The sequence below is a fragment of the Daldinia decipiens genome, assembly GCF_022478715.1.
Source record: "Daldinia decipiens strain CBS 113046 unplaced genomic scaffold F4813scaffold_3, whole genome shotgun sequence".
NCBI classification, from domain to species: Eukaryota; Fungi; Ascomycota; class Sordariomycetes; order Xylariales; family Hypoxylaceae; genus Daldinia; species Daldinia decipiens.
In genome coordinates this window covers 1,347,459-1,374,675 of record NW_026054546.1, presented here as the reverse complement: position 1 = coordinate 1,374,675, position 27,217 = coordinate 1,347,459, and the positions used below count along the sequence as shown (strand labels likewise).

The following is a 27,217-nucleotide window of genomic DNA, read 5'->3' as shown; positions in this document are numbered from 1 at the left end:
AGGACTCACCCGAGGCTACGTACATACATGTACCTACCTTTAGCACGTACCGTGACCCCGTACTCCGTGCGTGACGACACTGTGGGAATGATTGCTGCTAATAGCGGATAATGAAGGCTTGGAATCTTGGCTTTGAACGTGGATTACGGGCGGGGATCTACGAGGACTGGGTACTCCCCTGTTCTTTTGCCTTTCAATTCAGTCTTTTTTTATCGATGCAGCATCAGCGCCAGCCCGGCAGCCATTCATCACCGAGAAACCCCCGGTCGAGACGACAAGATGAGGCGGTCGTAGGCGGTACACTAGAGGCAGGTAACGTGTGTCGACGGTACTTGCTTACATGCCTCTGACTTACATACAGCCCATGTATGTACATGTATTGAATAATTACCACCTAGGGTCCATACGATGTGTATATGTATATGTAGGTATATGTAGATGTATGCATGTACATCAATATATTAATGTAACTATGTACCTATTTAATGTACGTACATATATACATATTACTCGCCTTTGTAGATGATTTGATTATTGCGAAATAAATGAGTTGACGACCACCTAACCTAGAACTATGCCGGATGAGTAGGCCGTTTACATCCTGATTTCTACGGTAGCATTGTCTTTCCCAGCACAATGGGAATACATAGAATGCCGATTTTGCTTTTTCTCATCTAGTGCCTATCTAAATGTATGTACATATGCATTACGACTCGGGCTATTGCTGGACAATTGCAATACATTGTACATAACATATCATGGCATAACAAGGAAAGCGTGGGAGGTTGTGCGTAGTAGTACAAGGGGCCGAGGCCGCTCTTGAAAAAAAAAAAAAAAAATTGTCCGGGCGCATCTGGACCTGCAAGTAATCTCCCTTATTTCGTTAAGCTGTACATAGGGTACATGAACGCCGGGCTGAATATCTATAGATCCGTATGTTCTACTCGATCGCCGGGCACTGAACCACTTTTTGAACTAGCAATTTTCTTTTTCTTTTCTTCTTAATTTCGCGCATCACGTTGCTCGAATTAGATAGTGAAACTCGTCGGCTATTTACATTAACAGTCTAGTTGATCTAAAATAATGCAAATTTCTTAATTGCAGGCTAGAAAAACTTTTTCTTTGTTGGTCTGTTGGGGAAGAATAGGTAATAGCTTCATCCCCTTTTTCCATAAACCGCTCATATTGTTTAAGTTCACAGTGTCCGTAGCCAAGCCCCTATTAACAGCCTATTCATTATATATAATGAATTAATCTGAATAATAACTTGTTTCTCGTTTTGTTTATTTGTATGTGTGTGTGAATGGTTGTACCTAAGCATTCTTTTAATGAATGGATTACCGGATTCTTACGACATCCTTTTTCCAAAGTGCTTCTTACTATTGATATCTAGAAGACTCTTTAATCAAGATGCAGATGCAGATAAAGAATCCGGATGCAACCGTACATGAGCCTGTTGTCTAACCCACCACCCTTTCGCTTATGCCGAAAGTTGTGTAATGATACTCTCAGCTATCTCCTACCGACTAACTACATACTAATGTAGGTAAAATGTAGGTACGCCAAACCTTGACGCTTATGTGTATCGTATCATTGCATAACCCCCTATATAGAAAAAAGGGTTGGTCCGCTTCGGACAGGCGGTGAACTCTCAGGGCTTTACGGATTACACGAGGTCTTAAAGTTATTCTAGCAAGTCTCGCCCCGACTCTTCCCAAACCAAAGTAAACAGATCCTGGGAAACGTAAGACGTAAGATAATAAGCCCTACGAGGACGAAATAGTTTGTCACAGCCATGACAACTGACTGACCCAGCAGAGGAATATGTCGTACAGTGCAGGACAGTATGGTACATACCAGATCCGTTGCCCCGGCTCAACGCAGCTTTGTGATTCGTCGAGTATCGATTCGACATTGCCCTCCTGCGTCCAGCATGACATTTGGTACCGTTACGCAGCACGTCTGCAAGCTGCAGCACGCAACCTAATTCGGGCCACACCCGCGGGTACTCGGGACAATAGAAGTATATCGTCAGTGACATGTGGGTTTCTTCGCTTGCCTCATATGTAACTCTATCGCTCACACCATCATGCTCTCTGACATCAGAAAAGAAGTGTTGGACCACCACTAGAGTTTCACCTCATTATGTCGTCGTTGATCTCAGAAAGAAATTGGAGTGCATCTCTCGCAGGACACGTGTTGGTTTTGCGCTGCTGGGACATGTGAAACTTTTTGGTAGTCGACGTGACGGAGAGTGGCAATCCTTGTGTGTTTCTCCAAATCCCATCGACAGTTCCTCCAATGGACGGTGTGTCGTTGGGCACATCGTACGGCGTATAAGGCGGATATAAACCCCAAGGAACCCTCTTTTGAGAACGAAAGGGGGTTAATCTGCTTTAACATACGGTTTGACGCACGCTCTTCATCGGCTTACTGGCTTGAGGGGTAGCCTGACTGTATCTTGCGATAGTCTATTCGCTCTTCCCAAGATTATCTGATGAGTTGAAGCGCTGCCCAAGCTGCAACCGTCCCCGTCCATCGTTGCTATTATCGCTCTGGTCACTTGGTGATCATACAGTAGCGGCGGGCGATGCCTAGTGAAATTCGTACTTGTGATCTTGCCCTTCCTGCTATGTACGGTAAGGAGGATCGAATCCCCCTCCCCTTCCCCCTTCCCCCTTCCCCCTCCCCTCCCACATTCAGCCTAGCATGTTAGATCTCCATAGTAGTACCCTATGTATGCAGATACTAGCTTCGAGGACCCCGCATCGAAAACCGCCCATCAAGCTTGTTCGTGGTACTAAAGGCGGTATCAGCGCGTGGGTGAAAAATACTAAACCTAGCATGGCTAATTCTCCGTTGGCGTGTCGCGTCTTTACATATTCCTGCTGTAGTGTATGTACATACACATGGGTGAGGCATGGCAGGGTCCAAATCCTTGCTGGTATACTACTATTTGTAGTGTATCCCCTCACTCGTGATGTTTGATATATGTATGACATCCGCTTACATGTACGTATGAGGTATGTATGTGTGATCCTCCAGGGTCTCTGCTCGAATCCGCAGTTTGAGGGTCATCATTTAGTCTAGCGACGATTTGGGGGTCTCGGCCTAGTTGAGTAGCACTAAATAAGATGCTAGAATTAGATTCGGAAGCATGATGGACCACAAATCAAGCAATGATGCAATGATGCAATAGATGGAGTTTCAATTGATGCCGCCTTCCAACAAATTGGCGCGCTAATAAGAATGCATTATTTCTCCTAGCCTATCTGCCTATGTACATACATACCTAAGATGTAGGTAAGCAGCCTAGCAGCCGACCTAGCTACGTATTTAGGCATATTGAGACTACATCTTTGTTCAAAACCCAACCCGCCACGTTTTGACAACGAGGCCATTTACTATTACTACCTAATGTTTCGAGCGTAGAACAACCGGCAATAATTAACCGGTGTAGATATCTTAACCATGAATTCTATCGTACACTGTTGGGTTATTTCCGGAGCATACCATGAAAAAAGAGGTAGGTAAGAGAAGTAGGTTGACCTAGTAGGTAGCTTTTGAATATACCGAGATTTATAATACCGAGATTTATAAAATCATGCCATCTGTTTGTTGTATGTACTATCTGACTATGTAAGTGATCACTCAGGTGCCGCACTCCCGGAGCAGCTTAAGGGTGGTCTGATGACTAAGGTGGCCCACTTAATCATGTGATTTACTATTTTGCCGACTCTGTCACTCTGTCAAGGTCGGATGTCTTGAAATCACGTGCTTTAACCATACCAAATGAGGCTAGACTCAACTCTCTACCGAAAGCCCGACAACTTCGAAATTGCTTCAAGCCAACGTTCATCGTGAGCTTGCCCTGTCGCGTATTCCTCAATTGGCAGCACTAGTCATCATGAATACTCTCCGTGTCGCTCGCGCAGCCCTTAGGGCTCGTCCCGCAGCTATGCGACTCCCTATTCAGCCCCTTCAGCGAAGGACCTACGCTGAAGCCGCATCCGACAAGGTTTGTCTTCTCAGCCGGTATCAATTCTTGTGCTAAGTCTATTGCTAACTCTCGTCCCAGATCAAGCTGAGCTTGTCCCTACCTCATCAGGTATGAGATCTGACCCCGCCGTACCATATCATCCTCGAAATATCACTGTCAAGAACACATAATCCTAATTAGCGCACGCTACAATACAATATAGTATAGCTAGCTAATTCCCGCAATAGTCTATATACAAATCCCAAGATGTTGTCCAAGTCAACATCCCCGCCGAGTCTGGAGAAATGGGTGTTCTAGCCAACCACGTGCCTTCGATTGAGCAATTGAAGCCAGGTCTGATCGAGGTCGTAGAGGAGACTGGTAGCAGCAAGCAATTCTTCCGTACGTAACACGAGGAATACGGTATCAAAATACGGCTTTAAACCTGACCCTATAACAGTCTCCGGTGGCTTTGCCGTCGTGCAGCCCAACTCGGTTCTAAGCATCAACGCTGTCGAGGGATACCCCCTTGAAGATTTCAGCGCAGATGCTGTTAAGGCACAGATCGCCGAAGCACAAAAAGTTGCGAACGGTAGCGGAAGTGAGCAGGACATTGCGGAAGCCAAGATTGAGCTAGAGGTATGTTATAGATATATATTCATGCACAACTATTCGAATCACGATCAAATGATTGCTAATATACCCACAGGTTCTGGAGAGCTTGCAAGCTGTTCTCAAATAGATCATACATTAGAGGAAAAGGGGAGAGAAACTTAAATGGCAACCTGTATATCACAAACATGCTTCATATCACAAACCCGCCTAATAGCACGAATTGAACATGCTTAAGGTTTACTAAACGTTATAGTGCTTTCCGCTATTCGCATCAGTGCTTACCTTACTTCTTCCTGCAGCTTCCCTGCCTTTTCTTTGCTAGGGTCTAAAGTTAAAATCTTGCTATTTCTATATTACAATTTAAGTCTACCTTAGGAGGACGCAAGTAGGTATCTGCATCTAACTTATGCCTGTGGTCAACCAAAACCATCTTCCTATCAACCACCACGAGTATATCGAATATTGGTTATTTTATTATAGTGGCAACCCACTGTCGTGGCCGACTCTTGCTATCAGTCATAGATTTAAGATTAACATCTTAGCTGTTAAACATGTCGACCTGCTCATGGAGTGACCCTCTGGCGAGTGCAGACGTATCCGTTGCCTACGAACCAGCATCGTTGGCCCAAAGAATCATTCCGAAAGGAACTGTTTCATCGCGGATACGCCGGCTTCATCGCCTTAGTCAGTCCCATCATGGCCTGCCAGAGGACTCCGAATTTACAGCCCGGGAACGAAAGTATGTACTGATTGGCTAGGGACAGCATTCGGGTTCATATTTTCATGTTGCGAGACCATGGCTTGGCCCTCTTACATATTCACTTACAGGATTAGAGCGTGACCGGAGTGGCCATGATCAAGGCCCTATCATTACAGTCAGCACCTCTAACTTGACTGAGAATGTTCAGAGGCCTGCAAAATCGGGTCAGCATTATCATCCGAATTACACCAGCGACTTCGCACTTAGTAGTCCAAAGTATGATATCACAGGTTCGAATACCCGACTGTACCACCCCTCGGAATTTGACGACTTGGTTTCGTATTCGAATTTCGGACCCCCTCCATCGGCGATCCGATCCCTAGAGACGCCACAATATACCCCCTTAGCATCAAGGGCCTCGAGTGTGTCGACAATATCTCAAACTTCATTTCTAGCTACTGAAGCCAAGCAACGCCAATCTGCCCGCGAACTGTTTAAGCAGCATGGTATCAGGAGGCCAACCGGTTGGTTTTCTGATGATGAAGATCTATCTCTCTTAGGCGATAGGACTGCCGGCCCCCGACGCTTCTGCAGAATCTGCCACGTCTGTTCTACACGAACTTGGTCGCAAACTCATTGCTTATCTTGTCGGCATCGTTTATGCGAAAAATGCCTATGTGAGGTCCCTAAGAGCACCGAAAAGGAGCATAAAACATTTTCGCACAACCACAATTATCATTCTACCAGGCAGGATAAAGCACAGTATACTAAGCCAGCCTTATCAACCCCGGAACCTGTGCAATTAGCACGGAAAGTATCGCGATCGTTTAACAGGGCTAGCAATAACCGATCCGCTCAGCGTACGGCCTTACATCAGCCATCTTATGCACACTATCAAGAAAATGCCACCCCTAAATTACGGCCAGTGACTTCGAAAAATATAGGCACCGAGAAACCAACACAACCTGCAGCACTACCTACTGCAAGTCTTGTATCAGGGAGGCCAGACTCACCACGGGGCTTGCCTGTTCGCTCAGTGAAGCAGAATCCTTTTGTGGTCGGTGACAAGGAGAGGGTAGAATCGACTACGAAATCCCACATTCCTGAGCCATTATCTATCCAACATTATCATTGCTACAGGCCCCAGCCGCAGATAGGTGGTAGGGATCATGAAGTAGCTAATAGCCATGTAGAATGTGATAATCCCATGTGTAGAGCGACACATGCCGGGCATTACCCGTACCGACATAGCATCACTTGTGCTTTGCACCGAAGTGAAGAGGTCGAAAAGCATGGGGGGCCACCCAGAGAATTGCTGGTATCAGATAACCCTTCCGCTCATCCGCTGAGCTTACAGTCTAGGAAAGATACGTTGCGACCCCCATATGATACAATTCATCGGCATCATTTTGCAGGTCTCCATACGCCCTATCATGTTGCAGAACATATTACCAGTGGCGCTAACTACGGGATTCGGCACCTAAACAGTAATCGCTCGGGTAAAGCTGTCGATGAGGCTGGATATGGTATCACAGGCCAACGCCAAGAGTTCAAATCTACCGAAACCGAATGTGCCTCCTACACCGATCGAGGATATGAGAATAGCCACGATATTGCAGACAACCATGCCTCGACTAGGGTCGAGGCTGTTAGTAGAGATTATACAGCAAACACGGCGAAAGGGATTGGACATGACGCCCGAGGTAGAAAATCTTTACCCAAGAGCCGTGTGTTCAGTCCACCATCATGGTTACAAGCACCGAGTAAAGAAGTAGGCGACGCCCGGTCTAGACTGCATCATATCGACGTCGGAAACCACGGGCGTCCGTTGCACGTTGATGTAATGAACCTAGAGGGAGAAAGTGTAAATCATTCACAGAGCCTGGTTCATGGGCCGGCCCCCGAAAAGGATTCGTCCAGCATGTTAGCCAGCTCGAGTAACGATTTCTTACGGGTTTCTGCCCCTTCGCCTCTAACAGCTTTGCATGTCACGCAACACCAAAGACCAGAGTCCCAGCAGGATCATTCATCTCAACATTTGTCGTCCAGAGCAAGCTTTGACGTACATACCCGTACAAAAACTTCGTCAGCAGAAAATCGACAGGCATCCTCACACGACAGACGTCGTCCAACGCACCTTCAGGTCGAAGATACTAGATACTCACGAAATACATATCGTAGCTCCCCACTCGCTCGTTCGGATATCTCCCATTCGCAGCATAGTCTAGAGGGTTCCAAACGCCCTCACAGCTTCGTGCATGAACAACCTCAGATTAAATCTAACGATCCTGAAAATGGACGCGTTTATCCCCGAGACGACACCCGCACAGTACGCGGGAATGGACGTACTCCATTGAGTACTACGGCTCATGCCAGCCACTCGCCTCTGCAGCCACGACATATCCTACGTGATATGGGCGAGCACGGAATGTTTGGAAGCAGGAGTGTGATACTGGAACCTGAAGATAGAAAATCGTCTATCACAATCACTAATACAACTGCGGAGTTCGAAGTTCACCGGCCTAGTCCCATTCCGCCTCCAAACCACGATTGCAGCTGGAAGAGCCGCTATCTAGCACTGACAGCTGAGATCCGCTTACTGAAAGCAGAGCTGTCTACTAGGGCTTCCCTTAGGGGGGCAGATGTTGATTATGCAAGACGGGCCGACGAGAACGTCGCGAATGAAGAGGATGACCTGGGGATCGAGGGGGTCACGATTGTTATGCACTTGAAGGGTAGGGATGACTTGGTTATTAATACGGACTTAACCCGAGCAGTCGAATGATGAAGCATTTTGAGGCTGAACACCTAGTGGCGTTCAGGGGAGGGTAGGGTGGGAGAGAACGGGGTTAATGTACTATGCCGTCTCATTGACGAAGACGAGGCCATAGTGGTATACAAGTTACCACTCAGTAGCCTTTAGGTCAATCGTCAGCCATCATCTTTAGACCAGTATTTGGGTCCGATACAACCTTTAATCAACAGGAATTAATAATGTCTAGTGGTTCTTGCCCGGGGACCAGGACTGTTAATTTCGACTACAGAATTAAGCAGTTTTACTTCAAGCCTTGTTGCAAGATCATTGCCCTAATGAGGTCGTAGTTTCGTAGCTCCAGCTTCTCCTACTTTACCTAGTGACACCTATGTTGCTTAGTTTTTCGTCCTAATGTTCATCGAATCCTACTGCCCATGTATCGAGTTCTTCTTACGGCCAGCTACAGTATTACGTCCCTATATATAGAACGGCCTATGATAGCCAAGCAATTTTTCAATTCTCGTTCTTTCATTTACATCCTTCTGCCGAGACGATACTTTCGGATTAGACAGTGTGTGGTTATTTAATATTCTGTTTATATATAGGGGGATGGCGCTCTTGGGAGGAGGTGTTATGGCCGTGCGTCGGATACGGATTAGGGGGTATTGGTACAGTGTAGGTAGGTACTAACCTAGGTACCTAGGTAGGTATGTGATGTGGATGTATGCCGGACGCAGGCTTGGAGTCTCGATCTAGAGTTCTACGGGGAGATGGGGCTGAAGAAACGGGATGGGATGGGAGGTGGGATATGGGGGTTGTTGTGCTGTGGAAGGTGAGGATGGTGGAAGCTGGTTGGTTCTACCTGTATCATAGGGGACGATATACACACTCGATTCATGCACTTGAACTGCCTCTGGTAGGGTTTCCCTTCTGTCTGCAATGAATGTCGTCTTAGACGGAGCTATATAATGCCTAACATAATCACATTGTTGCTAGCTAGGCCATAGCTACCTACCTACCTATGTTTTCCGTACAGAGCCGAAGATGTTAGGTTAAGTTAGGTAGGTAGGTAGGTACACGTGGATCTATAGTAGATACTAGATCCGTTCACGTATTAACCCTCTGGTTGATTTATATAAAGTATGTCACCGACCTTTTCTTAATATCGTACCTAGCCAGATCTTAGGTGGCTTGGGACCCGGATACATACTTCAACCACTTCGAGTGACGTATAATGATGGCATAATACACGTCGTACAGGCTCCAAGTCCACTGACGTAGCTAAAGCCATGACGGTCTGTGGGTTCGTATAGATTTAGATTCGTCCCGAGAAAAAAAAGCCTCAATATCCCTTGTGCCAATCCCAATGTTCTACGAAAAGCAGGGACCCGTGCTCTTAAGCGAGTTTGCTCTGGTTACCCGGAATGCCTTTGCATTTTCTGGTCTAGACCGATTCCCCGTGCAGTTGGTACGAAGCAAACCGGTCTAGTGTCACTATCACCGTACTTCCCGTGTCTTATAATATTCTGGGTTTAGCCTTGATGGGCGTGCTTCGTAAGTGTATTGTGTAATGGGTATGGTGTCATGCCGTTTAGTGTCAGTCATTGTACTCATCATGAGAGGAATGTAGTAGATTATCTATTATATTTAGCTTTTGGTAGCTTGCTTGTTTGAACACTGATTGCTGTATATCTTGAGAGAATCTCCCCGTAACTGAGATACTTACTTACTTTGGTATGTTACCGCATAGTAGGTAACTCTACATATGCGGTACAATGGAATGGGTTAGTAAGTACAAGAACACTACTAGAAGCCTAGAGCGCGGTACAATCTGTGATCGTCCGGAAGCTAGAGACACGGTCCTCTAAACAGATCACGGCAAGTGATTGCGAGAAACCTACAGCGTTGGGTGGTACTGAGACAGGAGGTTGTTTCGGTAGCCACGCAGACGATCTATTCCCGAATGCGATTTCATGTTAAAGATCAACCCATCTAAGAGATCGGGCGATTAAAGAAGCATCAACAGCATCGACACGAATCACACCTCAGCTCCCTAAAATACCCGACTCGAAGGAGACGTGAAGATAGGTATAAGCAGAGTCGGGTTAGAAGTGATGGTGGATGGTCGACTCGTCTCACTTTCGGACATGCATAAGACGAGATCTAAAATTGTGGCGTTAGGACAATCAGGCATCATGCGAGCCTGACAGCCTGATCCTCGCACGCTTAATGTGTCTAAAGTAAGCTTTACCGCCAAGTCTTTACCGTCCAGTGGGTAAGAATCATGTCGAATTTACGTTATAGTCTGCTTGCTAATGCGGGAGACAAAAGTTTGGATCAGAAATACTGGACGGTAGATCATCTTTGATAATGCCAAGACGACGTCCACGAGCAATAAGCTTTGCCAAGTTGCCAAGATCGTGTCCATCGGAGGCGGGAAGTAAGCAATTCTTGGGATCCTTGGCGATGAGAGCCGAGAACAGCAAAGACCGCGGGGTAGCTATTTTTCCTTTTCTCCTTCTTCTTAGATTCGAATACCTATGAGATTTGAGATTTGAGATTTCAGATTTGCATTTGCTTTTCGGAATGTTTTGATGTGGCTAAGCTTTATGATTTGCGCGCCACACAGACAGAACAGACAGACAGGTCAGGGGCGTGTCGTCTTTATGTATATCGTATATCGTTGCATCACGCCTCGAGAAAATATGTCTGCTGGAGAATATCAAACATCAAAGGGCGGATCGATTCTTACATATCTAATAGTAAGATAAAAATACCTCGTCGTGTTTTCATCGGTTTATATGCGCTCCAATAGTTTACGGCGGATGAGAGTGTCCGACTTAACTGGATGTCTTGACTGGATGTCTAAACATTAATAATAACCCATAATAACCTTACGGTGTCAAGTTCTCGGTCCCCACGAACTTGCTGCATTCCTCGTCGCGGGACCATCATATATGTTATCATGTCTTGCAATTAGCGAAGAATGGCCGAGTGGTGGACTATCACGCGGTGCCACCCTACGTACGGCTTCTCTATTCCGGCTGAACAAAACGTACAGAGTTGCTTTCGCCTTAGTTGCCGTTCCGGGTAGGTAATCAAAACTACTCGATGTGGCTTTCTCTCATCTGTCCGGGTGACCTAAGCTGCAGGACTGCAAGACCATCGCGTCCAACCTCATAACGTGCAAGTTTATTACAACTCCACGACCGCAGCGCTAAAGCGGACGAAAACCCCGTGTCTGCTGGATGTGATGCACGGCACTTGATCCTTAGAACGTCTGGTTTCTAAATTTGATTGAGCTTTATCCGAGAAATGCCGAGTTGGTTGTACTGGTGTTTACGAGCATCTCGGTTATCGATGTTAGAGGTGTGAAGACACTTTCCAAGTGTGGAATTAAAATAACTAACTAGGTTAACTAACAACAAAATCAAATGGAGGAAAGGAATTGTACATAGCACAGTGTTGGAGATTGATGGATACGCTAATGCTAGTGCTGAGCTACCAGACAGTGGTATTATTGCACTGCAAGTGTACTGCAATCGCACCACTGTCACATTCAGGTGGCGTGTATGTCGCACAGTGTGGACTGACCTCTCTTTTTTTCTAGGTCGTATGTACATACCCTTCTACCACTAATCTTACCCACTAATGCACCAATGCACCAATGCACCCTAAACACCTTCTGAGACGGGTACAATACATCAGGTTCTTCTTAAGGGAGGTCGGTCCACTAATTAATTGCCTTTCTGCCAACCAATCCCGTCGGACCCCGGCAGGCTAGAGGCAGGCTAGAAGCCCCCATGGGCCATCTCGACTACCTTTTCCCTTTTCCCTTTTCCCCACTTAGCAGGGATTGAATGCGATGGGCATTGAAGCAAGCGAAGTCTGACCTTTTGCAGCTTTTTGCCCACCCCCGAACCAACCGTCTGTTGGCTTCTTGTTGGCTTCTTGTTGGCTTCCCATCTCCCGTCTCTTTTACACCCCAAGACTTCTGGGCGCCCAGACATCAACATCGAATATCAAGAACCGACGAAAATCATCCCCGCTAGCGAACTCGAACGAATTAATTGTTTTATTCGGCGTTTTTCAAAAAAATAAAAAATAAAGTAATTGAATTGACGAAAAGAATCAATTGGTGGATCCATTATTGTCGCGAGAACCGTCCATCTTGGGCGATGCGAGTTTATACCGCGCACACACCGTACTCGACCGACCGACTCGACTCGACCACGTAACACGGGCTCGTCGCGTTCTCTAAGCCCTCGTAGGCTATCCCTATTCCATGGCGAATGCCTCGCGGTAGCATCGCAAGTGCCTGAACATCGTCGCTTAGCGACTGGCCGCTTGTTCGTCCCTCTACGATGAGTTCGCACTACTTCCGGCAGCCCAGGGTGGCTGCTACGACAACATTGTCTCTCGATGCTTCCTGCACGCCTTATACCATCCCTTCGAGCGGTTTATTACACATTCCTGGAGCCGACCCGACGTTTTTAACGGCCAACGCCATCTATTCGCCTCTTTGCACGCCTACTCCCATGCCCCAGCCCGCCATCATCGCGAATGGAGCCTTCGATTTGGACCAAACATCATCGGATTCTGGTCCTCAATTCTCCGACTTCCGCGACCCCTTTTACGCTTCGATCTTCCCGCAATGTTATGCTCTAGCTGCTACGACGGTTCTTGCTTATTTGCTTCTCATTATGCTTGTTATTGCGCCTCGATCGTTTCTTGACGGTGGGGTTGTTGTTTTAGGCCGGCGTGGATTCACGAATGGCCCTTCGAATGGTATTAGTATTGGTGGTCGTCCGTGGCTGCAAAAGGTTGCGGCTTTAACCGTTGCTATATCTTTATCTATTGCTACGGCGGATACTTTCCGCGTAGCTGAAAAACAGTACGCGTTAGGAATTCAGAATGCACAACAACTTCAGGAGGATGTGCTGGGAGGAACCCAACTGAAGGTCATTCAGCTCATCTCCGATACGTTTCTTTGGCTGGCCCAAGCCCAGACCCTTATACGGCTATTTCCTCGGCAGCGCGAGAAGGTCATCATCAAATGGACGGCTTTCTCGCTTATTACGTTGGACGTTATTTTCGGTGCCCTCAATAGCTTCCATTACACCAAACAGGGCAATACTAGGCCGCGCAGTTTTACGGACGCTGTGCCGGCGCTTAGTTATCTATTTCAACTGTCTTTAGGTTTATTATATGCTGCATGGGTGCTCTATTATTCACTCATGAAGAAACGATATGCTTTCTACCATCCCCTTATGAAGAATATCTGCCTCATGGCAGCTCTTTCTATAATATCGATTCTTGTCCCAGTTATCTTTTTTGTTCTCGACATAGCAAAACCCGACTTTACCGGATGGGGGGATTATGTTAGATGGGTCGGTGCCGCGGCGGCAAGTGTTGTAGTATGGGAGTGGGTTGAGCGGATTGAAGCGTTAGAACGTGAAGAGAAGAAAGATGGAGTTTTAGGAAGGGAGGTCTTTGATGGCGATGAAATGATGGAGGTATTTCCCTCGGACCTCTCATGGTCTAAGCGGCGGAAGAATAAACGAAAGAGCGAGGACGGTGATGATGGGGGAGAGAGTGGTAACAGTTCGTTATCGGGTGGTCGGAGCAATATGTGGCCAGCTATGTCATCTATTGCCAGCCGGTATAGGTCGAGGACGGAGAGTAGCCCGGATAGGAGACAACAAGCCGCTACGACGGGCAGGTCAGCAGCACGGTTCTTACAACCTCCACTATGGCCTTCCCGGCCACCCCCGGCAGTTACACCGGTAAGTAGAACGGATACTGCAAGTGCTGATAGCACCGTTTACGCGGTACGATATCAGCCTCTTACGGAGACGACTTCGAGGACTACAGATGATAGGCATGGCCGACCCTTGTCTAGAAGCAATAGTGCAACCTCCTCGGCATCAAGTCCTATAGCAGAGAGCAATGAACAATCTGGGAGCACGCCGCCATCGCGACAACCCTCGTCAGCGCGCGCTACGGAAAGAAGCAACGGCGAGGGAGGAAATTCGAGCCGCTGGAACTATCTGAATCCATTCTACCGTACTGCGAAGGAACCTCCGGCGGAAGTCCTTCCACACACAATACCCAAACAACCAAAACGACGCGATTACGAAAGCGTCGGTAGATGGGACCTCAGGGAACGGGTAGAGATCTTTGCTGCCACCCAGGCAGAGAGAATCCTAGAAAGGGTTCGGCCGACTCCGGATACGGATAGCCTACCGGTTACCGTTATACCTGCCCCTCCACGGCGCGGTGCGGCGCTGGCTCAACTACTGGAAGAAGAAGAATTGCAAATAGAGTCACATGAACAGCCACACGAACCACCGATATCTTCCTCTTCGCCACCAGCACGGAGAAGTACAAGCGCCGCAGCCGGTCACACGCCACAATCGCATCATGTTACTAGAAATAACAGCACGGCATCAACCGCGCCTAGGCCAACTCCAGGTCCGGTGGAAAGGAATAGCACATACGTTAATAGGCCGCCTAATACGCAGGATACTAACTCGTTGAACACTCCGACTCATACCCATAGAAGTGGAGATCAACGAGAAAGAACGACCAGCGAAAGGCGACCAGTGGACGACGTATTATGGGATGACGCGTCATCACCTGTGTAGTGATTTCCGGCCCATTTCTATAGAATATTCCTGTGATCTAATGGCAGCGCGGCGCTTGGGGTGCTTTGTTTCTTTGGCTGCATCATATGGCGCATTGGGTTCAAAAAGGGAAAGGAATAGCGATATTCCGCCCATTTATTACGGTATGCTACTGGGCTGTTATGTTGCAATGTATATCTGCATTGATGATGGAGTACTGTTATGCGAATATAACGAGTATAACCGGCGTACTTGATAAGCGGCATCGGCCGCTGTATACATATAGGTCTTTAGCAGTGCCACTCGGGTTGAGAGTATGAGCATTGACGGCATATTTGAATTAAGAGCGGATTGAATAGAGAGAGGCTCTTAGTCAAAAAGCCTTTATCGAATGGTGTTGGTTTATACCATAACCCTAACTTGCTATGCGGTATTTGGGTCATAAATATGAAGCAATTATCATTTGGCAACTTTCATATCATATTTGTGCCGAGGTGACTTGTGTCTCATAGCCGACGGTGATATGTATGGTCATAACTCATAACTCGCCCTTAGTGTCTGTGCTCAGTTTAGCGGTGAGTTATTTTAACTCATACATACGGGAGGACGTAAGCCGTTGTTGCATATGTGCAAGAATGGAGTAGTTAGCATATGTACATAGAATCCCCATCAAACTCTATGCATATTTAACACTCACCACCGCATTGAGAGAATGCAAAAGTTGTGCTAAAGCAAAATTGCTACTTTATATGCCTCGGTCGAAATGTGAAGGTGTATAAGTAGGTGGAGCCGGCATATAGCCTGACAGCAAGCAATATTAAATCTTGGCAAAGAGAAAGTGACCAATCAAACCCGATAAAAGCGAGCTGGGGACCCTTAGTACTAATTAAAGTTAGTGATTGCGGAAATCATATGCTTGCCCCGCTATGTGCTTTTGGCTGCTGGCAGAAAGGGACCAACTTATTACTACATAGGTATAGTAAAAGTTTTATTGCACAATCTTACCTACAACACTTAAAAGCATAAATATGAATTCTTAACGGGGCTTAGTACTAGTCCATTAATGCTAATCTGCCTATCAGACCTATCAAATCTTATCAAATCTCATGCACCACCGACCACTGGCACTACTACCGTAACTTTTTACCTCCTCTTCCCTTTTTCTCTCCAACAGCCACCTCAATTCTTTTTTCTTCTCCCGCCTATCGATACTAGAAGTCTGGATTGCTTTCACTCCTTAAGCATTCTGGGATCGACTAGGTAGCCGGGACCGTCAAAGCCGGGTATTCCAGTTGCTCATACCGTCTATTAGTAGACGTCCTCACGTCATCTGCTGCGTGTCTATCTTCGCAGCTCCCTTTCGTCTTACCTAGGTTTCTGCGACAAGGTCGACCCTCTGTGACAATGGCACCCCAGGAACCATTTCCCATCCTCAATAGCTCGGCCGACCAATTACACTCGGCGGCTGATCAGGGGAATGCGCGTCGGCGTAGGAAGTCGAGCGTGCTTGGTGCAGACATCAGGCTGGGAGACACGGGTGCGCCTAGTTTGCAGGCGAGTCTTGCGACCTTTCAGGATACAAATGGACATACGCAAAAGCCATCAACACCGGATGGCAAGGAAGTGTCTAAACGAGGTTCAAAGCGTCGCAAAGCTCGCTCTTTTTTGCGTCGCTGCAAACACTACGCCCTCAAGCACACCTGGGTCTTACCCCTAGTCGTCTTGGTCATCTTCCTGTCCGTGTACGCCATTAACCCGTCTGAATCGAACCCTGTTCATCACTTCATCTTCCTCTCGTACAAGCTCCCGCTTGAGGCCGGTGCTGATTCCGAAGCGCCTGTCCAATATGGCAAGGGGCCGTGGGATATCGCCTTCGTATCTTTCTATACCGTCGTCCTCTCCTTTACGCGCGAGTTTATCATGCAAGAACTTCTCCGCCCGCTCGCCAGGAGAGCCGGTCTAAAGTCGCGTGCCAAACAGGCGCGTTTCCTAGAGCAGATGTATACCGCCATCTATTTCGGGTTCTTGGGGCCGACCGGTATGTACGTCATGAGCCGAACCCCTGTTTGGTATTTCAACACCCGCGGCATGTATGAGAACTTCCCTCATAAGACGCACGAGGCCATGTTCAAATTTTACTACCTATTCCAGGCCGCCTATTGGGCCCAACAGGCTATTGTCCTCTTGCTTGGCATAGAGAAGCCGCGGAAGGATTACAAGGAGCTCGTTGGCCACCATATCGTCAGTCTGACGCTTATCGGGTTGAGCTACCGCTTTCATTTCACGTACATCGGTCTGGCCGTCTACATTACCCACGACATTAGCGACTTCTTCCTTGCGGTAAGTCTGATCCGTGCCCTCGGGTACCTCAAGTCTTGAGTTGCCACGTGTAATACTAATAGATTTGAACAGACATCCAAAACTCTCAATTACATTGACCACCCTCTAGTGGGACCTTATTTCTTCATATTTATGACCTCATGGGCCTACCTACGCCATTATCTAAACCTCCGCATTATCTATTCACTATTCACCGAATTCAGGACTGTCGGCCCTTACGAGCTAAACTGGGAAACCGGACAGTATAAATGCGAACTTGCTTTCGTTATCACTCTCACCCTCCTCTCGTCTCTGCAGGCCCTTAACCTATTCTGGTTCTTCTTCATCGTGAGGATTGCCTACCGCTTCATCGTCTATAAGGAAGCAGACGACGACCGTTCTGAGGCTGAAGATTCCGATATTAACGAGCCAGAGAACGAGAAGGCAGAGACACCAAAAGCGATCAAGGAGAGCACCGAAGCGACGCCGTTACTTAACGGCAATGCTAACGGCATCAAGACCCACACGAACGGGTCGGCGTCGGCGTCGAAAAAGAAGGCGGCTCGATAGAACGTTGGCCGCTTCTTGCCTTCGATTCATGACATTCGCTTGTAAATTTTAACCAGTAGGGGGCTTGCATGTACAACACGATACAGGATTTCAGCATAAACGGCGGGCGTAGACGAGACAATTGGTATTCGCGGGAATTGCTATATAACGCATTTCCTTTGAAAACAGATGCTTGTATGTTCCCTGATGGCCTGTCTCAACGATCATAGGCGTTCAGAGAACGGGTTTAGCATTCCAAGCCATTCGCTCACGGGTCATGGGAACGGCGCATATGGGGAGATTCTTGGTTGCTTGGGTAATGTTGCCCAGGGATGAAGGGAGTCGTTGGTTTGCGGCGGGCCAGGGAACACGTTGGGACCAATCTGCCTGGGGCACTCAGCCTATACAAGCTTGCCTGCTGTTGCTTGCCTGCTGTTGCTTGCTTGCTATTGCTTGCTTGCTGATTTATGTACTAATGACGGAGGGATGGACCAACGACTTTTGACCAACGACGAGCATAGCATGATGAGAAAAGAGCATTTGTCCGTTCTTGTTTTGCTTTTGTCTTTTTTCTACTACCCCTTCTTACGTACGATAGTTGAAAACCCATAACCAGCCCCTCCTCCCCCCAAACATACATATATATAATTCTTAATAAAAGATGATGTCTTGCCATAGTAAGGAAAGACGCGCCTCGTCTAAGCCGTACCGAGACCCTTGGTATGACGCGTCTGCTCGGTTTCCTTTGCCTTAGCTTGCGTTTTGAGAGCGAGAGTCCGTGCGGGACTTCTCGGCCGAGCTGGAGTCGTAGGGGAATTTTACTATGTATTATGCACAGACACTAAAGAAAATTCTGAGAGGGTCACAGAACATTCCGGAAGCTGGCGTCCCTAGAATACATACATACGCCTTGGTATGTATAGGCTATATGTATAAGAGGAGGTATGTAGTATCGCAGACCGTTATTTGTGTTTCGTACCTACATTAGAGCACGGTACGTACATAGATGCTTCTTCTTGGCTGGGGCCCGAGGCCCTGGTGGCCGGCACGTTTGGGGCTTGGCTGGGCTGGGCTTAGTTTAGTTTAGGGTGTATGTGTATGTGTATGTGTATGTGTATGTGGTGTGTAGTGACATACATACATACATACATACATACATACCAACATACATACATACATACATACCTAAGGTACATATGTAAGTTGGGTATATATGGAGCTGGATAGACACGTGTACCGAGGCGGAGAAGATGGGTAGGAGGTGGGAGATAGTACATAAGTAAAACACGCGGTCAGGCGGGAAATCCAGCACGCTTTTGGTAGTCGGTCCGTTGGTCCCCGGTTCCGAGGACGGAGCACGTACACGTGGTTGGCGTGGCGTAGGGTAGGGTAGCGCGGGCGGGCGGTAGTGGTGGTGGAGGTGGTGGTGGTGATAGTGCGGCGGCGGGCTTGCGGTGAGCAAGTGGAAGGATTCCATAATTACGAACGATACCGAAACTAGCGCAAGGAAGCTAGACAGACAAGGTCCCTCTTGCTAGTGTGGTATATTCCATGCTATGCTATGCTTGCTATGCTTGCTATGTCATGCTATAAGCCCCCAGAAATACCTAGGTAGGTTACAGCTGTAGTATAGTATAGTATAGTATAGTATAGTATAGTATAGTATAGTATAGTATAACCAACTAGGAATCCTTCTACTAACTAGCTATAACAAATGTGGAAAAGAAACAAAAGAAACAAAAAACAAGAAAAGAAGAAAAAAAAAAGGAATGCCGCTGCCGCCGCCACCGCTGCCACCGCTTCGTGACTTTCCTATTACATGGCTTCCAAGTACCGCCCATGTACCCAAACTACCTATGTATGTAATAGACCTGACCTCGTGGAAATAAATATATTAGGTACCTAGGTATGGTATGGTATGGTATGGTATGTGTGGAAGTATATACCGCACGAGACCGCGGTCGATCAGGGCACGAAGCAGGGACCCCTAGAAGAAAAAAAAAATTCATAGCATGGCATACCTACCGTGAGGGTCCGAGCCGAGCCGAGCTTCTTTTTATTTGTTTTTCTATCTAATCCCGTCTCACGTCTTCGTATAGTAGGTAGGTCAGTATACGAAGTAACCAAGCAAGTAAGTAAGTAGTAGAGCATTTTCCCGTCTTCCATCTTCCACATCCAGCCCAGCTCAATTTCCATTTCCATGCTATTCCCCTCCCTCCACCTTGCCCCCGTCCCCCCGTCCTCCCGTCCTCCCGTCCTCCTCCTCCCGGTAGGAGGTATGAGGTAGCAGCAAACAAGACAAGCAACGTTGCAAGTGCCATTCACTGCAGGTACGCGCACGCATACACTTTACACCTGCCGGCCTACCTACCTACCTACCTACCTATGTATGTCACATCGCACTGCACTTACTAAGAGCAAGACAAGGTAAGAATGGAGAAGGCATATAATCCTACCTATCCCAGGGGAGAGAAAAAAAAATAAGAATGAAAATGCAACGCTGCCCGGGAGGTAGAGATAGGGGTTCAGATTTATATTAGCCATCATGGCAGATCTCCCGCTTTGCCGGCATGAAGAAACGCGAGCCGCACGCGAGCGAAACACCGTACCCCGGACCGGGGGAGGGAGGGTTGCTTTGCTTTGGAACCAGTTTGGGGTTTGGGGTTTGGGGGTGACGGGAAGTGATTTGGAATTCTATGGGTTGCAAGACTGTAACATCAAACTGCCACGCAACCCAAGTAAGAAATCTTCAGCCTCACTTAAACCTCTCACGCCATTTCATACACGCGTATAATCTACCAAGTAGTAAGCAACGGGACGGAATCGGGTCGCTACCCCGTCGTTCGTAAAACTCAGAGAAAGCTTCCGGTATTAACAGTCGGGCCATCTACAATCGAGTAAAACCACCTAAGGGTCTAGAGTAATCTCAAATACATTCCTCATCTCTTCATCGTCATCACATTAAGGTGGTACTCCGCCCACCGTTCAAAAGCCAATAGCAACCCGACTGACTTGATCCGTACCAAAAAAAAAAAGAGAAAATAATAATAAAAGGATGCGTAAAAAAAAAAAGCAGAAGCCCTTCCTCCCCCTCCCGACATTGGTAGGTTTCCGTTCCGTTCCTTCCTGTTCCATCCCGTCTTTGCCCGACCTTTTTTTTTCTTTTTCATGCAAAGGGCCATGACTGATCGTCTGCTGTGCGAACAACGATAGTGAATTAAAATAAGACAGAACCACATAAGTCTTTTTGGTATCGTTGCGAAGAATCGTGATAACCGGAAATGCAAAGCCGCCGACAGCCTCCTATGTAGAGGCGTCTTTTTCTGTATATGCCACCAACGCCATGTTTAATGCAATACCCGGCAGTCCGGGGCGTGAGAAGCTTATTAGGCAATAAAAACTATATATCGCGGGAAATGGGAATATGGACATGAGTCGAGCCCAAGTTAGTGGACATTATGATTAGTGGGTCGATCGAGGGGAGCCTTCAACCAGCGTCGTAGATTCCGACTGGCCGCCGTGTCGTCCAGGCGTAACCGATTCGTCGGACGAGCTGCTCGAGTCGTCGTTGTTGTTAGAGTGCTCGTTTCGGCTGTGATGGTCTCCCGAGGCTGCAGGGATATTAGCCTTTCGCAAAAGCTTTTCAGCTTTCCGCGTCGCATTACGGGCGTCCTCGGCTGCTTTTTCGGCCTTTGCTTGGCGATTCCACATGGATGCGTACCGACCATTGAGCTCAAGAAGCTTCTCGTGCGAACCTCTCTCGACGATAGTTCCTTGATGCAGCACAAGAATCTGGTCTGCGTGGGTGATAGTAGACAGACGATGTCTAAACCCGGTTAGCTGATCTAGTTTTATCACATATTATATATTATATATTATATATTATACTGGTGGCAATGGAACTTACGCAATGATTAGCAATGTACGGCCGCGACCGATGGTGGCTAGTCGGGATTGAATCTGCTGCTCTGTGTGGCTATCAAGAGCCGAGGTAGCCTCATCCAGCATGATGATCTTAGGATTCTTAAGCAGGGTTCGGGCGATGGCAACCCGCTGCTTCTCACCGCCACTTAAGCGAAGACCTCGTTCTCCGACCTTGGTGTTATAGCCGTCGGGGAAAGACATGATCCTCTCGTGTATGCTGGCGGCTTGGCATGCGGCAAAAATATCGTCGTCGGTCGCATGCTGGTTGGCGTATCTCAGATTGTACATGAGGGTGTCGTTAAATAATACCGTATCTTGCGGCACTACTCCTATGTAGCGTCGAACAGAGTCGATCGTGACATCCTTAATATCACGGCCGTCTATCCTAATGTTACCCTCCTGGCAATTGAAGTAGCGATACATCAGTCGGAAGAGGGTAGATTTGCCGCCGCCCGATTCGCCGACGAGGGCCGTGGTCGTGCCGGGCTCGCATGTGAAGGTGAGGTTCCTTAGCGCAGGCTTCCTCTTGTCGTATGCGAATTTGACCTTAGAAAATTCGACACGCCCCTCACACGAAGTGACGTCAACGGCGCCGGGACGATTAACCACTGTCGGGCGCTGCTTGAAGAGCTCTAGAAGGCGTTCCCCGGAGATCATGGCTTGCTGGACGGTACGGTAGAATGTGCCGAAGAAGTTGAGCGGACCCTGGAGCTGGCCCAGATAGATCATCAATGTAACAAAGTCACCCACTTTTCGGCTACCCATTGTAACCTGGTACGCTCCAAGCATCATGGTAACCAACATCCCTATCATGAAGACCAAGGACTGGCAGATATTCATGGTACTTATACTCCACGTGACCTTGGCCTCGGCGACTTGGAAATTATTTATGGCCTCTCTGTACCGATTAAACTCGAAGTCTTCTGCGTTGAAATACTTGACCGTCTCGTACGAGATGATGGAGTCATTCTTGACTGCTTCTTCTTCCCTATCCGCGTTGGACATTGCTCGCCTCTGGTCGGCAGTCTTGGACGCCATTCGTATGGTCAAAAACAAATAATAGAATGTTATTGCGCAAACGATGACGGCGTAGACGGCATCAAACTTGACGTAGAAGTAGCTTATAGCTACAAACAAGTCGATGAGCATCGGAAAGACCTGGAATGTGACTTGTTCGAGAAAGGAATTGACCGAAGAGCCCTTGTTCAATGCGGATAAAACCTCGCCGGTCCTCTTGCCTAGATGGAAATCAAGGCTCAGGGAATGCACGTGCTCGAATGCCGACGTGGTAAGAGCTCGGTAGGTGTGCTGGGAAACAGGAATCCATAGCAGAGATCTTAAAGACCCCAAAAGCCCAGACGGACCCTGCAGTAGCTTATACACAATAAGTAAACCGAGCGAGAGCCACGGCATAGTGTGCTTCTCGCCCTCCTTGAGATCGTCGCCGGAAAGCTGATTCGTGACGGCACCGATCTGGTAAGGAACCATAATGTTCACCATCCGCTGAAGAACTAGCAGGACAAAGCATACTACCACGATAATCTGAAGCCGCAGCTGCTTGGTAGGCCACATGTACGGGAAAAAGACGGAATAACCCCGGAGATATTCAAACCAAGTTGTATGCGGTAGCTTTTCCGGGCGGTAGAATCCAGCGTCTTCGTCAACCATGGGGTGGCTCGCATCGGCATTGCCATTGGCGTTACCGTTTGCGGCACCGTTTGCGCCCGGGCGGGAAGCGTGCCCATTGGTACGGTAGCCATTGGCATCGCCATTTAGGAGGGGTGTGGATTCGTCAGCCTCGTAATCATATTCATGTCCCTGTTCGTATTTCTCTGGCTGCGCCCGGTTTCTTAGAAGGATAATGGTATAATAAACTAGGATCATGCCGATAAGGGTGGCGATTCTTCCGAGGGATAAGCCGAGGTCAATCATATCCCACTTGTCGATGCCAACTACAATCACGTACTTTTCGCGACTGAGGTTAACCATGACTTTGTGGGGGCGGGATAAGACGACCGCATCGCAAACGAAGATGATGATTTCCCCAACGAGAGCAAAGCTCCAAGTAAGGATATGGACCAGGCTCGGGCTGCTTTTCCAGTCAAACATGGTCAAAGTCAAATACACATAAAGAAATGCCGATCCAAGGACGAAGACCTATAATTTTCACAAAGTCAAAAAAAAATGTCTCAATATAATGAATTTTACCTGTAGGACGGAAAATTAGAGCAAAGCAAACCGAAAAATTACTTACGGTTTTCGGTTCGCCGCACCACCAGCCATGTTCACCGTCTGCGCTCCTATGAATCAGAGCACGGGCAGCAATTGCGCCGCCCGCAGCAAGAAAGGTCAAGGTTGCTATAACCATGGAAAACTGGAAAAACCTCCTGGCATGTGGACTGAAATCATTAGGGTCCGATGCGTCGTCGTCGGACAATCTTCTCTTGGTGACGGGAAGCGGCTTGCCGCCTGGACCTCGGATAGTAGGCACGACTACATCGTCCTTACGCATAGCAGTGTAGACGGAGTGTGTGGCGCCGATGACGATAAAAACCAGCAGGAGAATATCCGGGTAAAGGTACTGAGTAACGTCTCGAACCCTCTCCGCCGGGGAGTCGGGAGGGTTGATGATGACTTCCGCCATCTTGCTCTGTGAAACGTGCAGGTCAGCATATAATGTTCATGGATGCGTAAGAAAAGTGTACAAATCAAATCGGACTCGAGCATTGCACTGCATGCTGCAAGGCGTGCTTGACGTACATATTACTGACGACAATGCTTGCACTGGGTCATTGCCGCAGCTGCAAAAGATCACGACCCCCAATTGCTTCAAGCAGTAGAGCCCGCAACTGCTTGACTGCGATGCCTAGATTGCTTGCCTACGGCAGCCGTGATTTTTCAGGAAAATCAACAAGAAACTGAAGGTCAAGTGTTCCTAAGCTCGGCCCAAGTTAGTGGAATCCCGAGTCCATGTTCTGGTGGGGCAGGTCACCAGACGGTGTTAGTGGCGAAAGCCACGCTCTGAAGCAGACTGACTCGAGACTAGCGTACCTGATAAAGAAAGGAAGGGGGAAAGAATTAAGGGTCTCCTCTCTCTGTCTGTCTGTCTGTCTGTCTCCCTCTCTCTCTCTCTCTCTCTCTCTCTCTCTCTCTGGTCCAAGCTGGCTGGTCCGTCTATGAGAGGGAGAAGCAGGCAAGCAACTAAGAGGCGTTGCTCGGTTCTAACCAGGATCTGCGCCAGGGGGGGGTTATAAACTGACCCTTTTGATGGCACGATTTTATTAGGTATCCAAATAACAACGGCGAGCACGATAGGCTCGGCTTGTGTTGCTGTCTAGGGACGGGGTACAATGAAGTGGGTAACTCTATGCTTTGACGGTTTGACGGGGGGTAAAATGTGAAAAGTCAATTGCAAACGAGCGTCTGTTCTTATTGGGAAAATAATAAAATAAGAAGAAAAAAATATTGGTTAGAAAGGTCGGAGGATCTGCTCTTCTCAAGCGGCAATACTGTCGCACAAGAAAACCAAAGTGAAGTGCGTACTATGTAAAAGCAGAAGTTGACAAGGTGACAAGGGATCCGTATGAACGGGGCAAGGTAGTAACAGGGACAGGAAAAAAGGTGGGATGTGCCTGTTCTTGAGCACCCAAATTGTCCCAAATTCAGATCAGGTAACCCGAACCCAGGGTAAGATGTTGATAGATCCTTGTAAAAAAAAAAAAAAAAAAAAAAAGGTAGGGCGGTAGAGACTGGAATGGATACAATATTGTAAAACTAGTAAGGGCTAGCGTTGTTTGAGCAAGAACACAAGGGACGGGACTGAATGGCTAGAAATAAGAAATAGGAAATGGGAGGATGGTGTATGAAGGAGTCGTGACGATGATGATGATGATGATGACTTTGGTGGTGACTATGATGGTGATTATGACAATAATAACAATAATAACAACAACAAACAAGATACACACATACGCACACGCACGATCATACACACTTCTTTCAATGTGGTGGTAAAGTGGTAAAGTGGTAAAATAATAATAGGTAGTAAGTAACAGCGGTTGGTTGTGGTGATTAGTTGGTAAAGAAAGGTGGTGCGAGCAAGAGCGACAATGGGGGTGGATAGGATGGTAGACCGGGCTTCTAGACCCGAACTGGTAGATGCAGGTTGATGGAGAAAGCTCGACAAGAAACAATGATGAGCTGTAGCCTGTCGGTAGTCGCGGTGGGAGTCGCCGTGGCAGGAAAGATGGAGGATTTCCCTAGTTTAGTTGTATTGTGACCTGACGGCCGAGTATCTTGGATGTTCTTTCCAAGTTCTGCAATCGTCTTTAAAGGTACCAAGTACCGAGTTGATAGGTGATAGGTGGTAGATGGTAGATGGTAGATGGTAGGTGGTAGGTGATAGGTGGTAAGTGGTAAGTGGTAGGTGTAAGTTAGGTACAGGTTTGATACTGGAACGCTCTAGGGCTGCTAGGGTTATCGGGCTATCTAGCGGACAATAAAGCTATTCTAGGACATCTAACTGTTAGAGGACCGAAACAAGAACAAAAAACAAAATAACTAACACCAGACATGTGTACGGTTGACATAAAAATGGACCAAAGGCCGCGGAAGGATAATAGGGCAATAGGACCAAATTATTAGACGCAGCCGTAAAAGCCCAAAATCTTCCTAGCTTATGCTGATAATGTCGAATAGGGACATGTGGTTTGTCGGAGAGGCTTACACAAGTTAACCAAACGGCTTGTAGCCTCCTCACCGCCTTGCATCTAGCTCTGCACTTAGTGAGGGTCGAGGTTGTGATTGCAGCAAGCATGCATGCATGAAGTCTTGGGCTTTGTTCGTTTTAACCAGGAGGGGGGGGGGGGTACGGGCGGTGCTCTAGACGGCTCTGGGCTAGCCTAATGAATAATAGGTAATAATAATAATAATATAATATAATAATAATAATAATAATAATAATAAAGCTGTACTTGATGGTGGGTTCTTTCGGAAGAGAAAAAGGTGTGGTGGGGTTATGCCTGTGGTTTGTGATTTGTGGTATGTAGTATGTGGTATGTGGTCCGTGTTCTGTGTTAACTCCCCCCAGGTGTGTGGTTGCGTGTGGTCTTTGCTTTGCTGTGGCTGTAGGCGGCGGTAGTTGTGCTGTATGGTGATGCACAGCAACGTACAGCTGTATAGTAGGTAATAGTGGTAATGGTAAAAATGTATATATACCTTATATAAAATAGTGGTGGTAATAATAATAAGTGGAATGAAGCTTTATGGGGATGAAGGGAAAGGATATATTATAGCTTCGTAGTCGTACAAGGCCATACAAAAGACTTCTTCTAGCTTGTAGTAACCCTCAAATAGACAATAGACAACCCCCAAGAAACCCAAGAGCTTATGAGGAGGGAATCGCGTTCCAGATAGAAACCTCGCCTGTGGGAGAAGATGATAATAGCCTTTTTGACAACTGCAACCTTATGGTGAGCCGACAGACCATAAACCAGAGTGGATAAGGGAGATGGGACGATCCCTCATTTATAGATTAGCAACGCGTCACTAGGTTATAGGAAGAGCTTGGAGCTTTCTATATCCATCTGTGACTCGTGCTCCCCATGACGACTTTTCTTCTTCTCGCTCGCCAGTGTAACAACTAACAGCTTCCCTAAGCAGCCGCATTTGTCTTCATCGCCCATTAGGCTGGAGGCCTTTTTTTGTGCGTTGTACCTATCTCTGCAGCCGAAAAGGTAAAGGCAATATGT

At 47.5% G+C, this 27,217-nt stretch overlaps 6 protein-coding genes across 6 annotated transcripts; 4 read left to right on the top strand and 2 right to left on the bottom strand.

The window, feature by feature from the left end:
• Window positions 1–3,643: 3,643 nt before the first annotated feature.
• On the top strand, window positions 3,644–4,974 carry F4813DRAFT_346321 (ATP synthase delta chain). The gene is made up of 5 exons (XM_049241838.1): window positions 3,644–4,018; window positions 4,079–4,108; window positions 4,228–4,381; window positions 4,440–4,618; window positions 4,689–4,974. The coding sequence occupies exons 1-5, from the start codon at window positions 3,908–3,910 to the stop codon at window positions 4,719–4,721; spliced, it is 507 nt and encodes a 168-aa protein (XP_049103909.1). The 5' UTR covers window positions 3,644–3,907; the 3' UTR covers window positions 4,722–4,974.
• A 316-nt stretch (window positions 4,975–5,290) lies between these two features.
• F4813DRAFT_398395 (uncharacterized protein) lies at window positions 5,291–8,079 on the top strand (the record flags this gene model as incomplete). Its single annotated transcript, XM_049248046.1, has 2 exons — window positions 5,291–5,333; window positions 5,423–8,079. The coding sequence occupies 2 exons, from the start codon at window positions 5,291–5,293 to the stop codon at window positions 8,077–8,079; spliced, it is 2,700 nt and encodes an 899-aa protein (XP_049103908.1).
• Window positions 8,080–11,904: 3,825 nt separating this feature from the next.
• On the top strand, window positions 11,905–15,144 carry F4813DRAFT_346313 (pH-response regulator protein palH/rim-21). Its single transcript, XM_049241837.1, has one exon. The coding sequence runs from the start codon at window positions 12,414–12,416 to the stop codon at window positions 14,694–14,696; it is 2,283 nt and encodes a 760-aa protein (XP_049103907.1). The 5' UTR covers window positions 11,905–12,413; the 3' UTR covers window positions 14,697–15,144.
• A 225-nt stretch (window positions 15,145–15,369) lies between these two features.
• Window positions 15,370–18,275, top strand: F4813DRAFT_346312 (longevity assurance proteins LAG1/LAC1). Its single transcript, XM_049241836.1, has 3 exons — window positions 15,370–15,649; window positions 15,758–17,015; window positions 17,088–18,275. Exons 2-3 carry the CDS (start codon window positions 16,080–16,082, stop codon window positions 17,562–17,564), a joined length of 1,413 nt encoding a protein of 470 aa, XP_049103906.1. The 5' UTR covers window positions 15,370–15,649; window positions 15,758–16,079; the 3' UTR covers window positions 17,565–18,275.
• A 301-nt stretch (window positions 18,276–18,576) lies between these two features.
• Window positions 18,577–19,253, bottom strand: F4813DRAFT_177514 (uncharacterized protein). The gene has a single exon (XM_049239277.1). The coding sequence runs from the start codon at window positions 19,018–19,020 to the stop codon at window positions 18,622–18,624; it is 399 nt and encodes a 132-aa protein (XP_049103905.1). The 5' UTR covers window positions 19,021–19,253; the 3' UTR covers window positions 18,577–18,621.
• Window positions 19,254–21,446: 2,193 nt separating this feature from the next.
• On the bottom strand, window positions 21,447–24,111 carry F4813DRAFT_378799 (uncharacterized protein; the record flags this gene model as incomplete). The annotated part of the gene is made up of 2 exons (XM_049245375.1): window positions 21,447–23,624; window positions 23,722–24,111. The coding sequence occupies 2 exons, from the start codon at window positions 24,109–24,111 to the stop codon at window positions 21,447–21,449; spliced, it is 2,568 nt and encodes an 855-aa protein (XP_049103904.1).
• Window positions 24,112–27,217: the final 3,106 nt, after the last annotated feature.

Coding starts and splice junctions, on each gene's coding strand:
- F4813DRAFT_177514 (XM_049239277.1), bottom strand. CDS start 19,020: ATGGAATCCTTCCACTTGCTCACCGCAAGCCCGCCGCCGCACTATCAC.
- F4813DRAFT_346321 (XM_049241838.1), top strand. CDS start 3,908: ATGAATACTCTCCGTGTCGCTCGCGCAGCCCTTAGGGCTCGTCCCGCA. Junction 4,109..4,227: donor GCTTGTCCCTACCTCATCAG/GTATGAGATCTG, acceptor TTCCCGCAATAG/TCTATATACAAATCCCAAGA. Junction 4,382..4,439: donor TAGCAGCAAGCAATTCTTCC/GTACGTAACACG, acceptor ACCCTATAACAG/TCTCCGGTGGCTTTGCCGTC.
- F4813DRAFT_346312 (XM_049241836.1), top strand. CDS start 16,080: ATGGCACCCCAGGAACCATTTCCCATCCTCAATAGCTCGGCCGACCAA. Junction 17,016..17,087: donor TTAGCGACTTCTTCCTTGCG/GTAAGTCTGATC, acceptor AGATTTGAACAG/ACATCCAAAACTCTCAATTA.
- F4813DRAFT_346313 (XM_049241837.1), top strand. CDS start 12,414: ATGAGTTCGCACTACTTCCGGCAGCCCAGGGTGGCTGCTACGACAACA.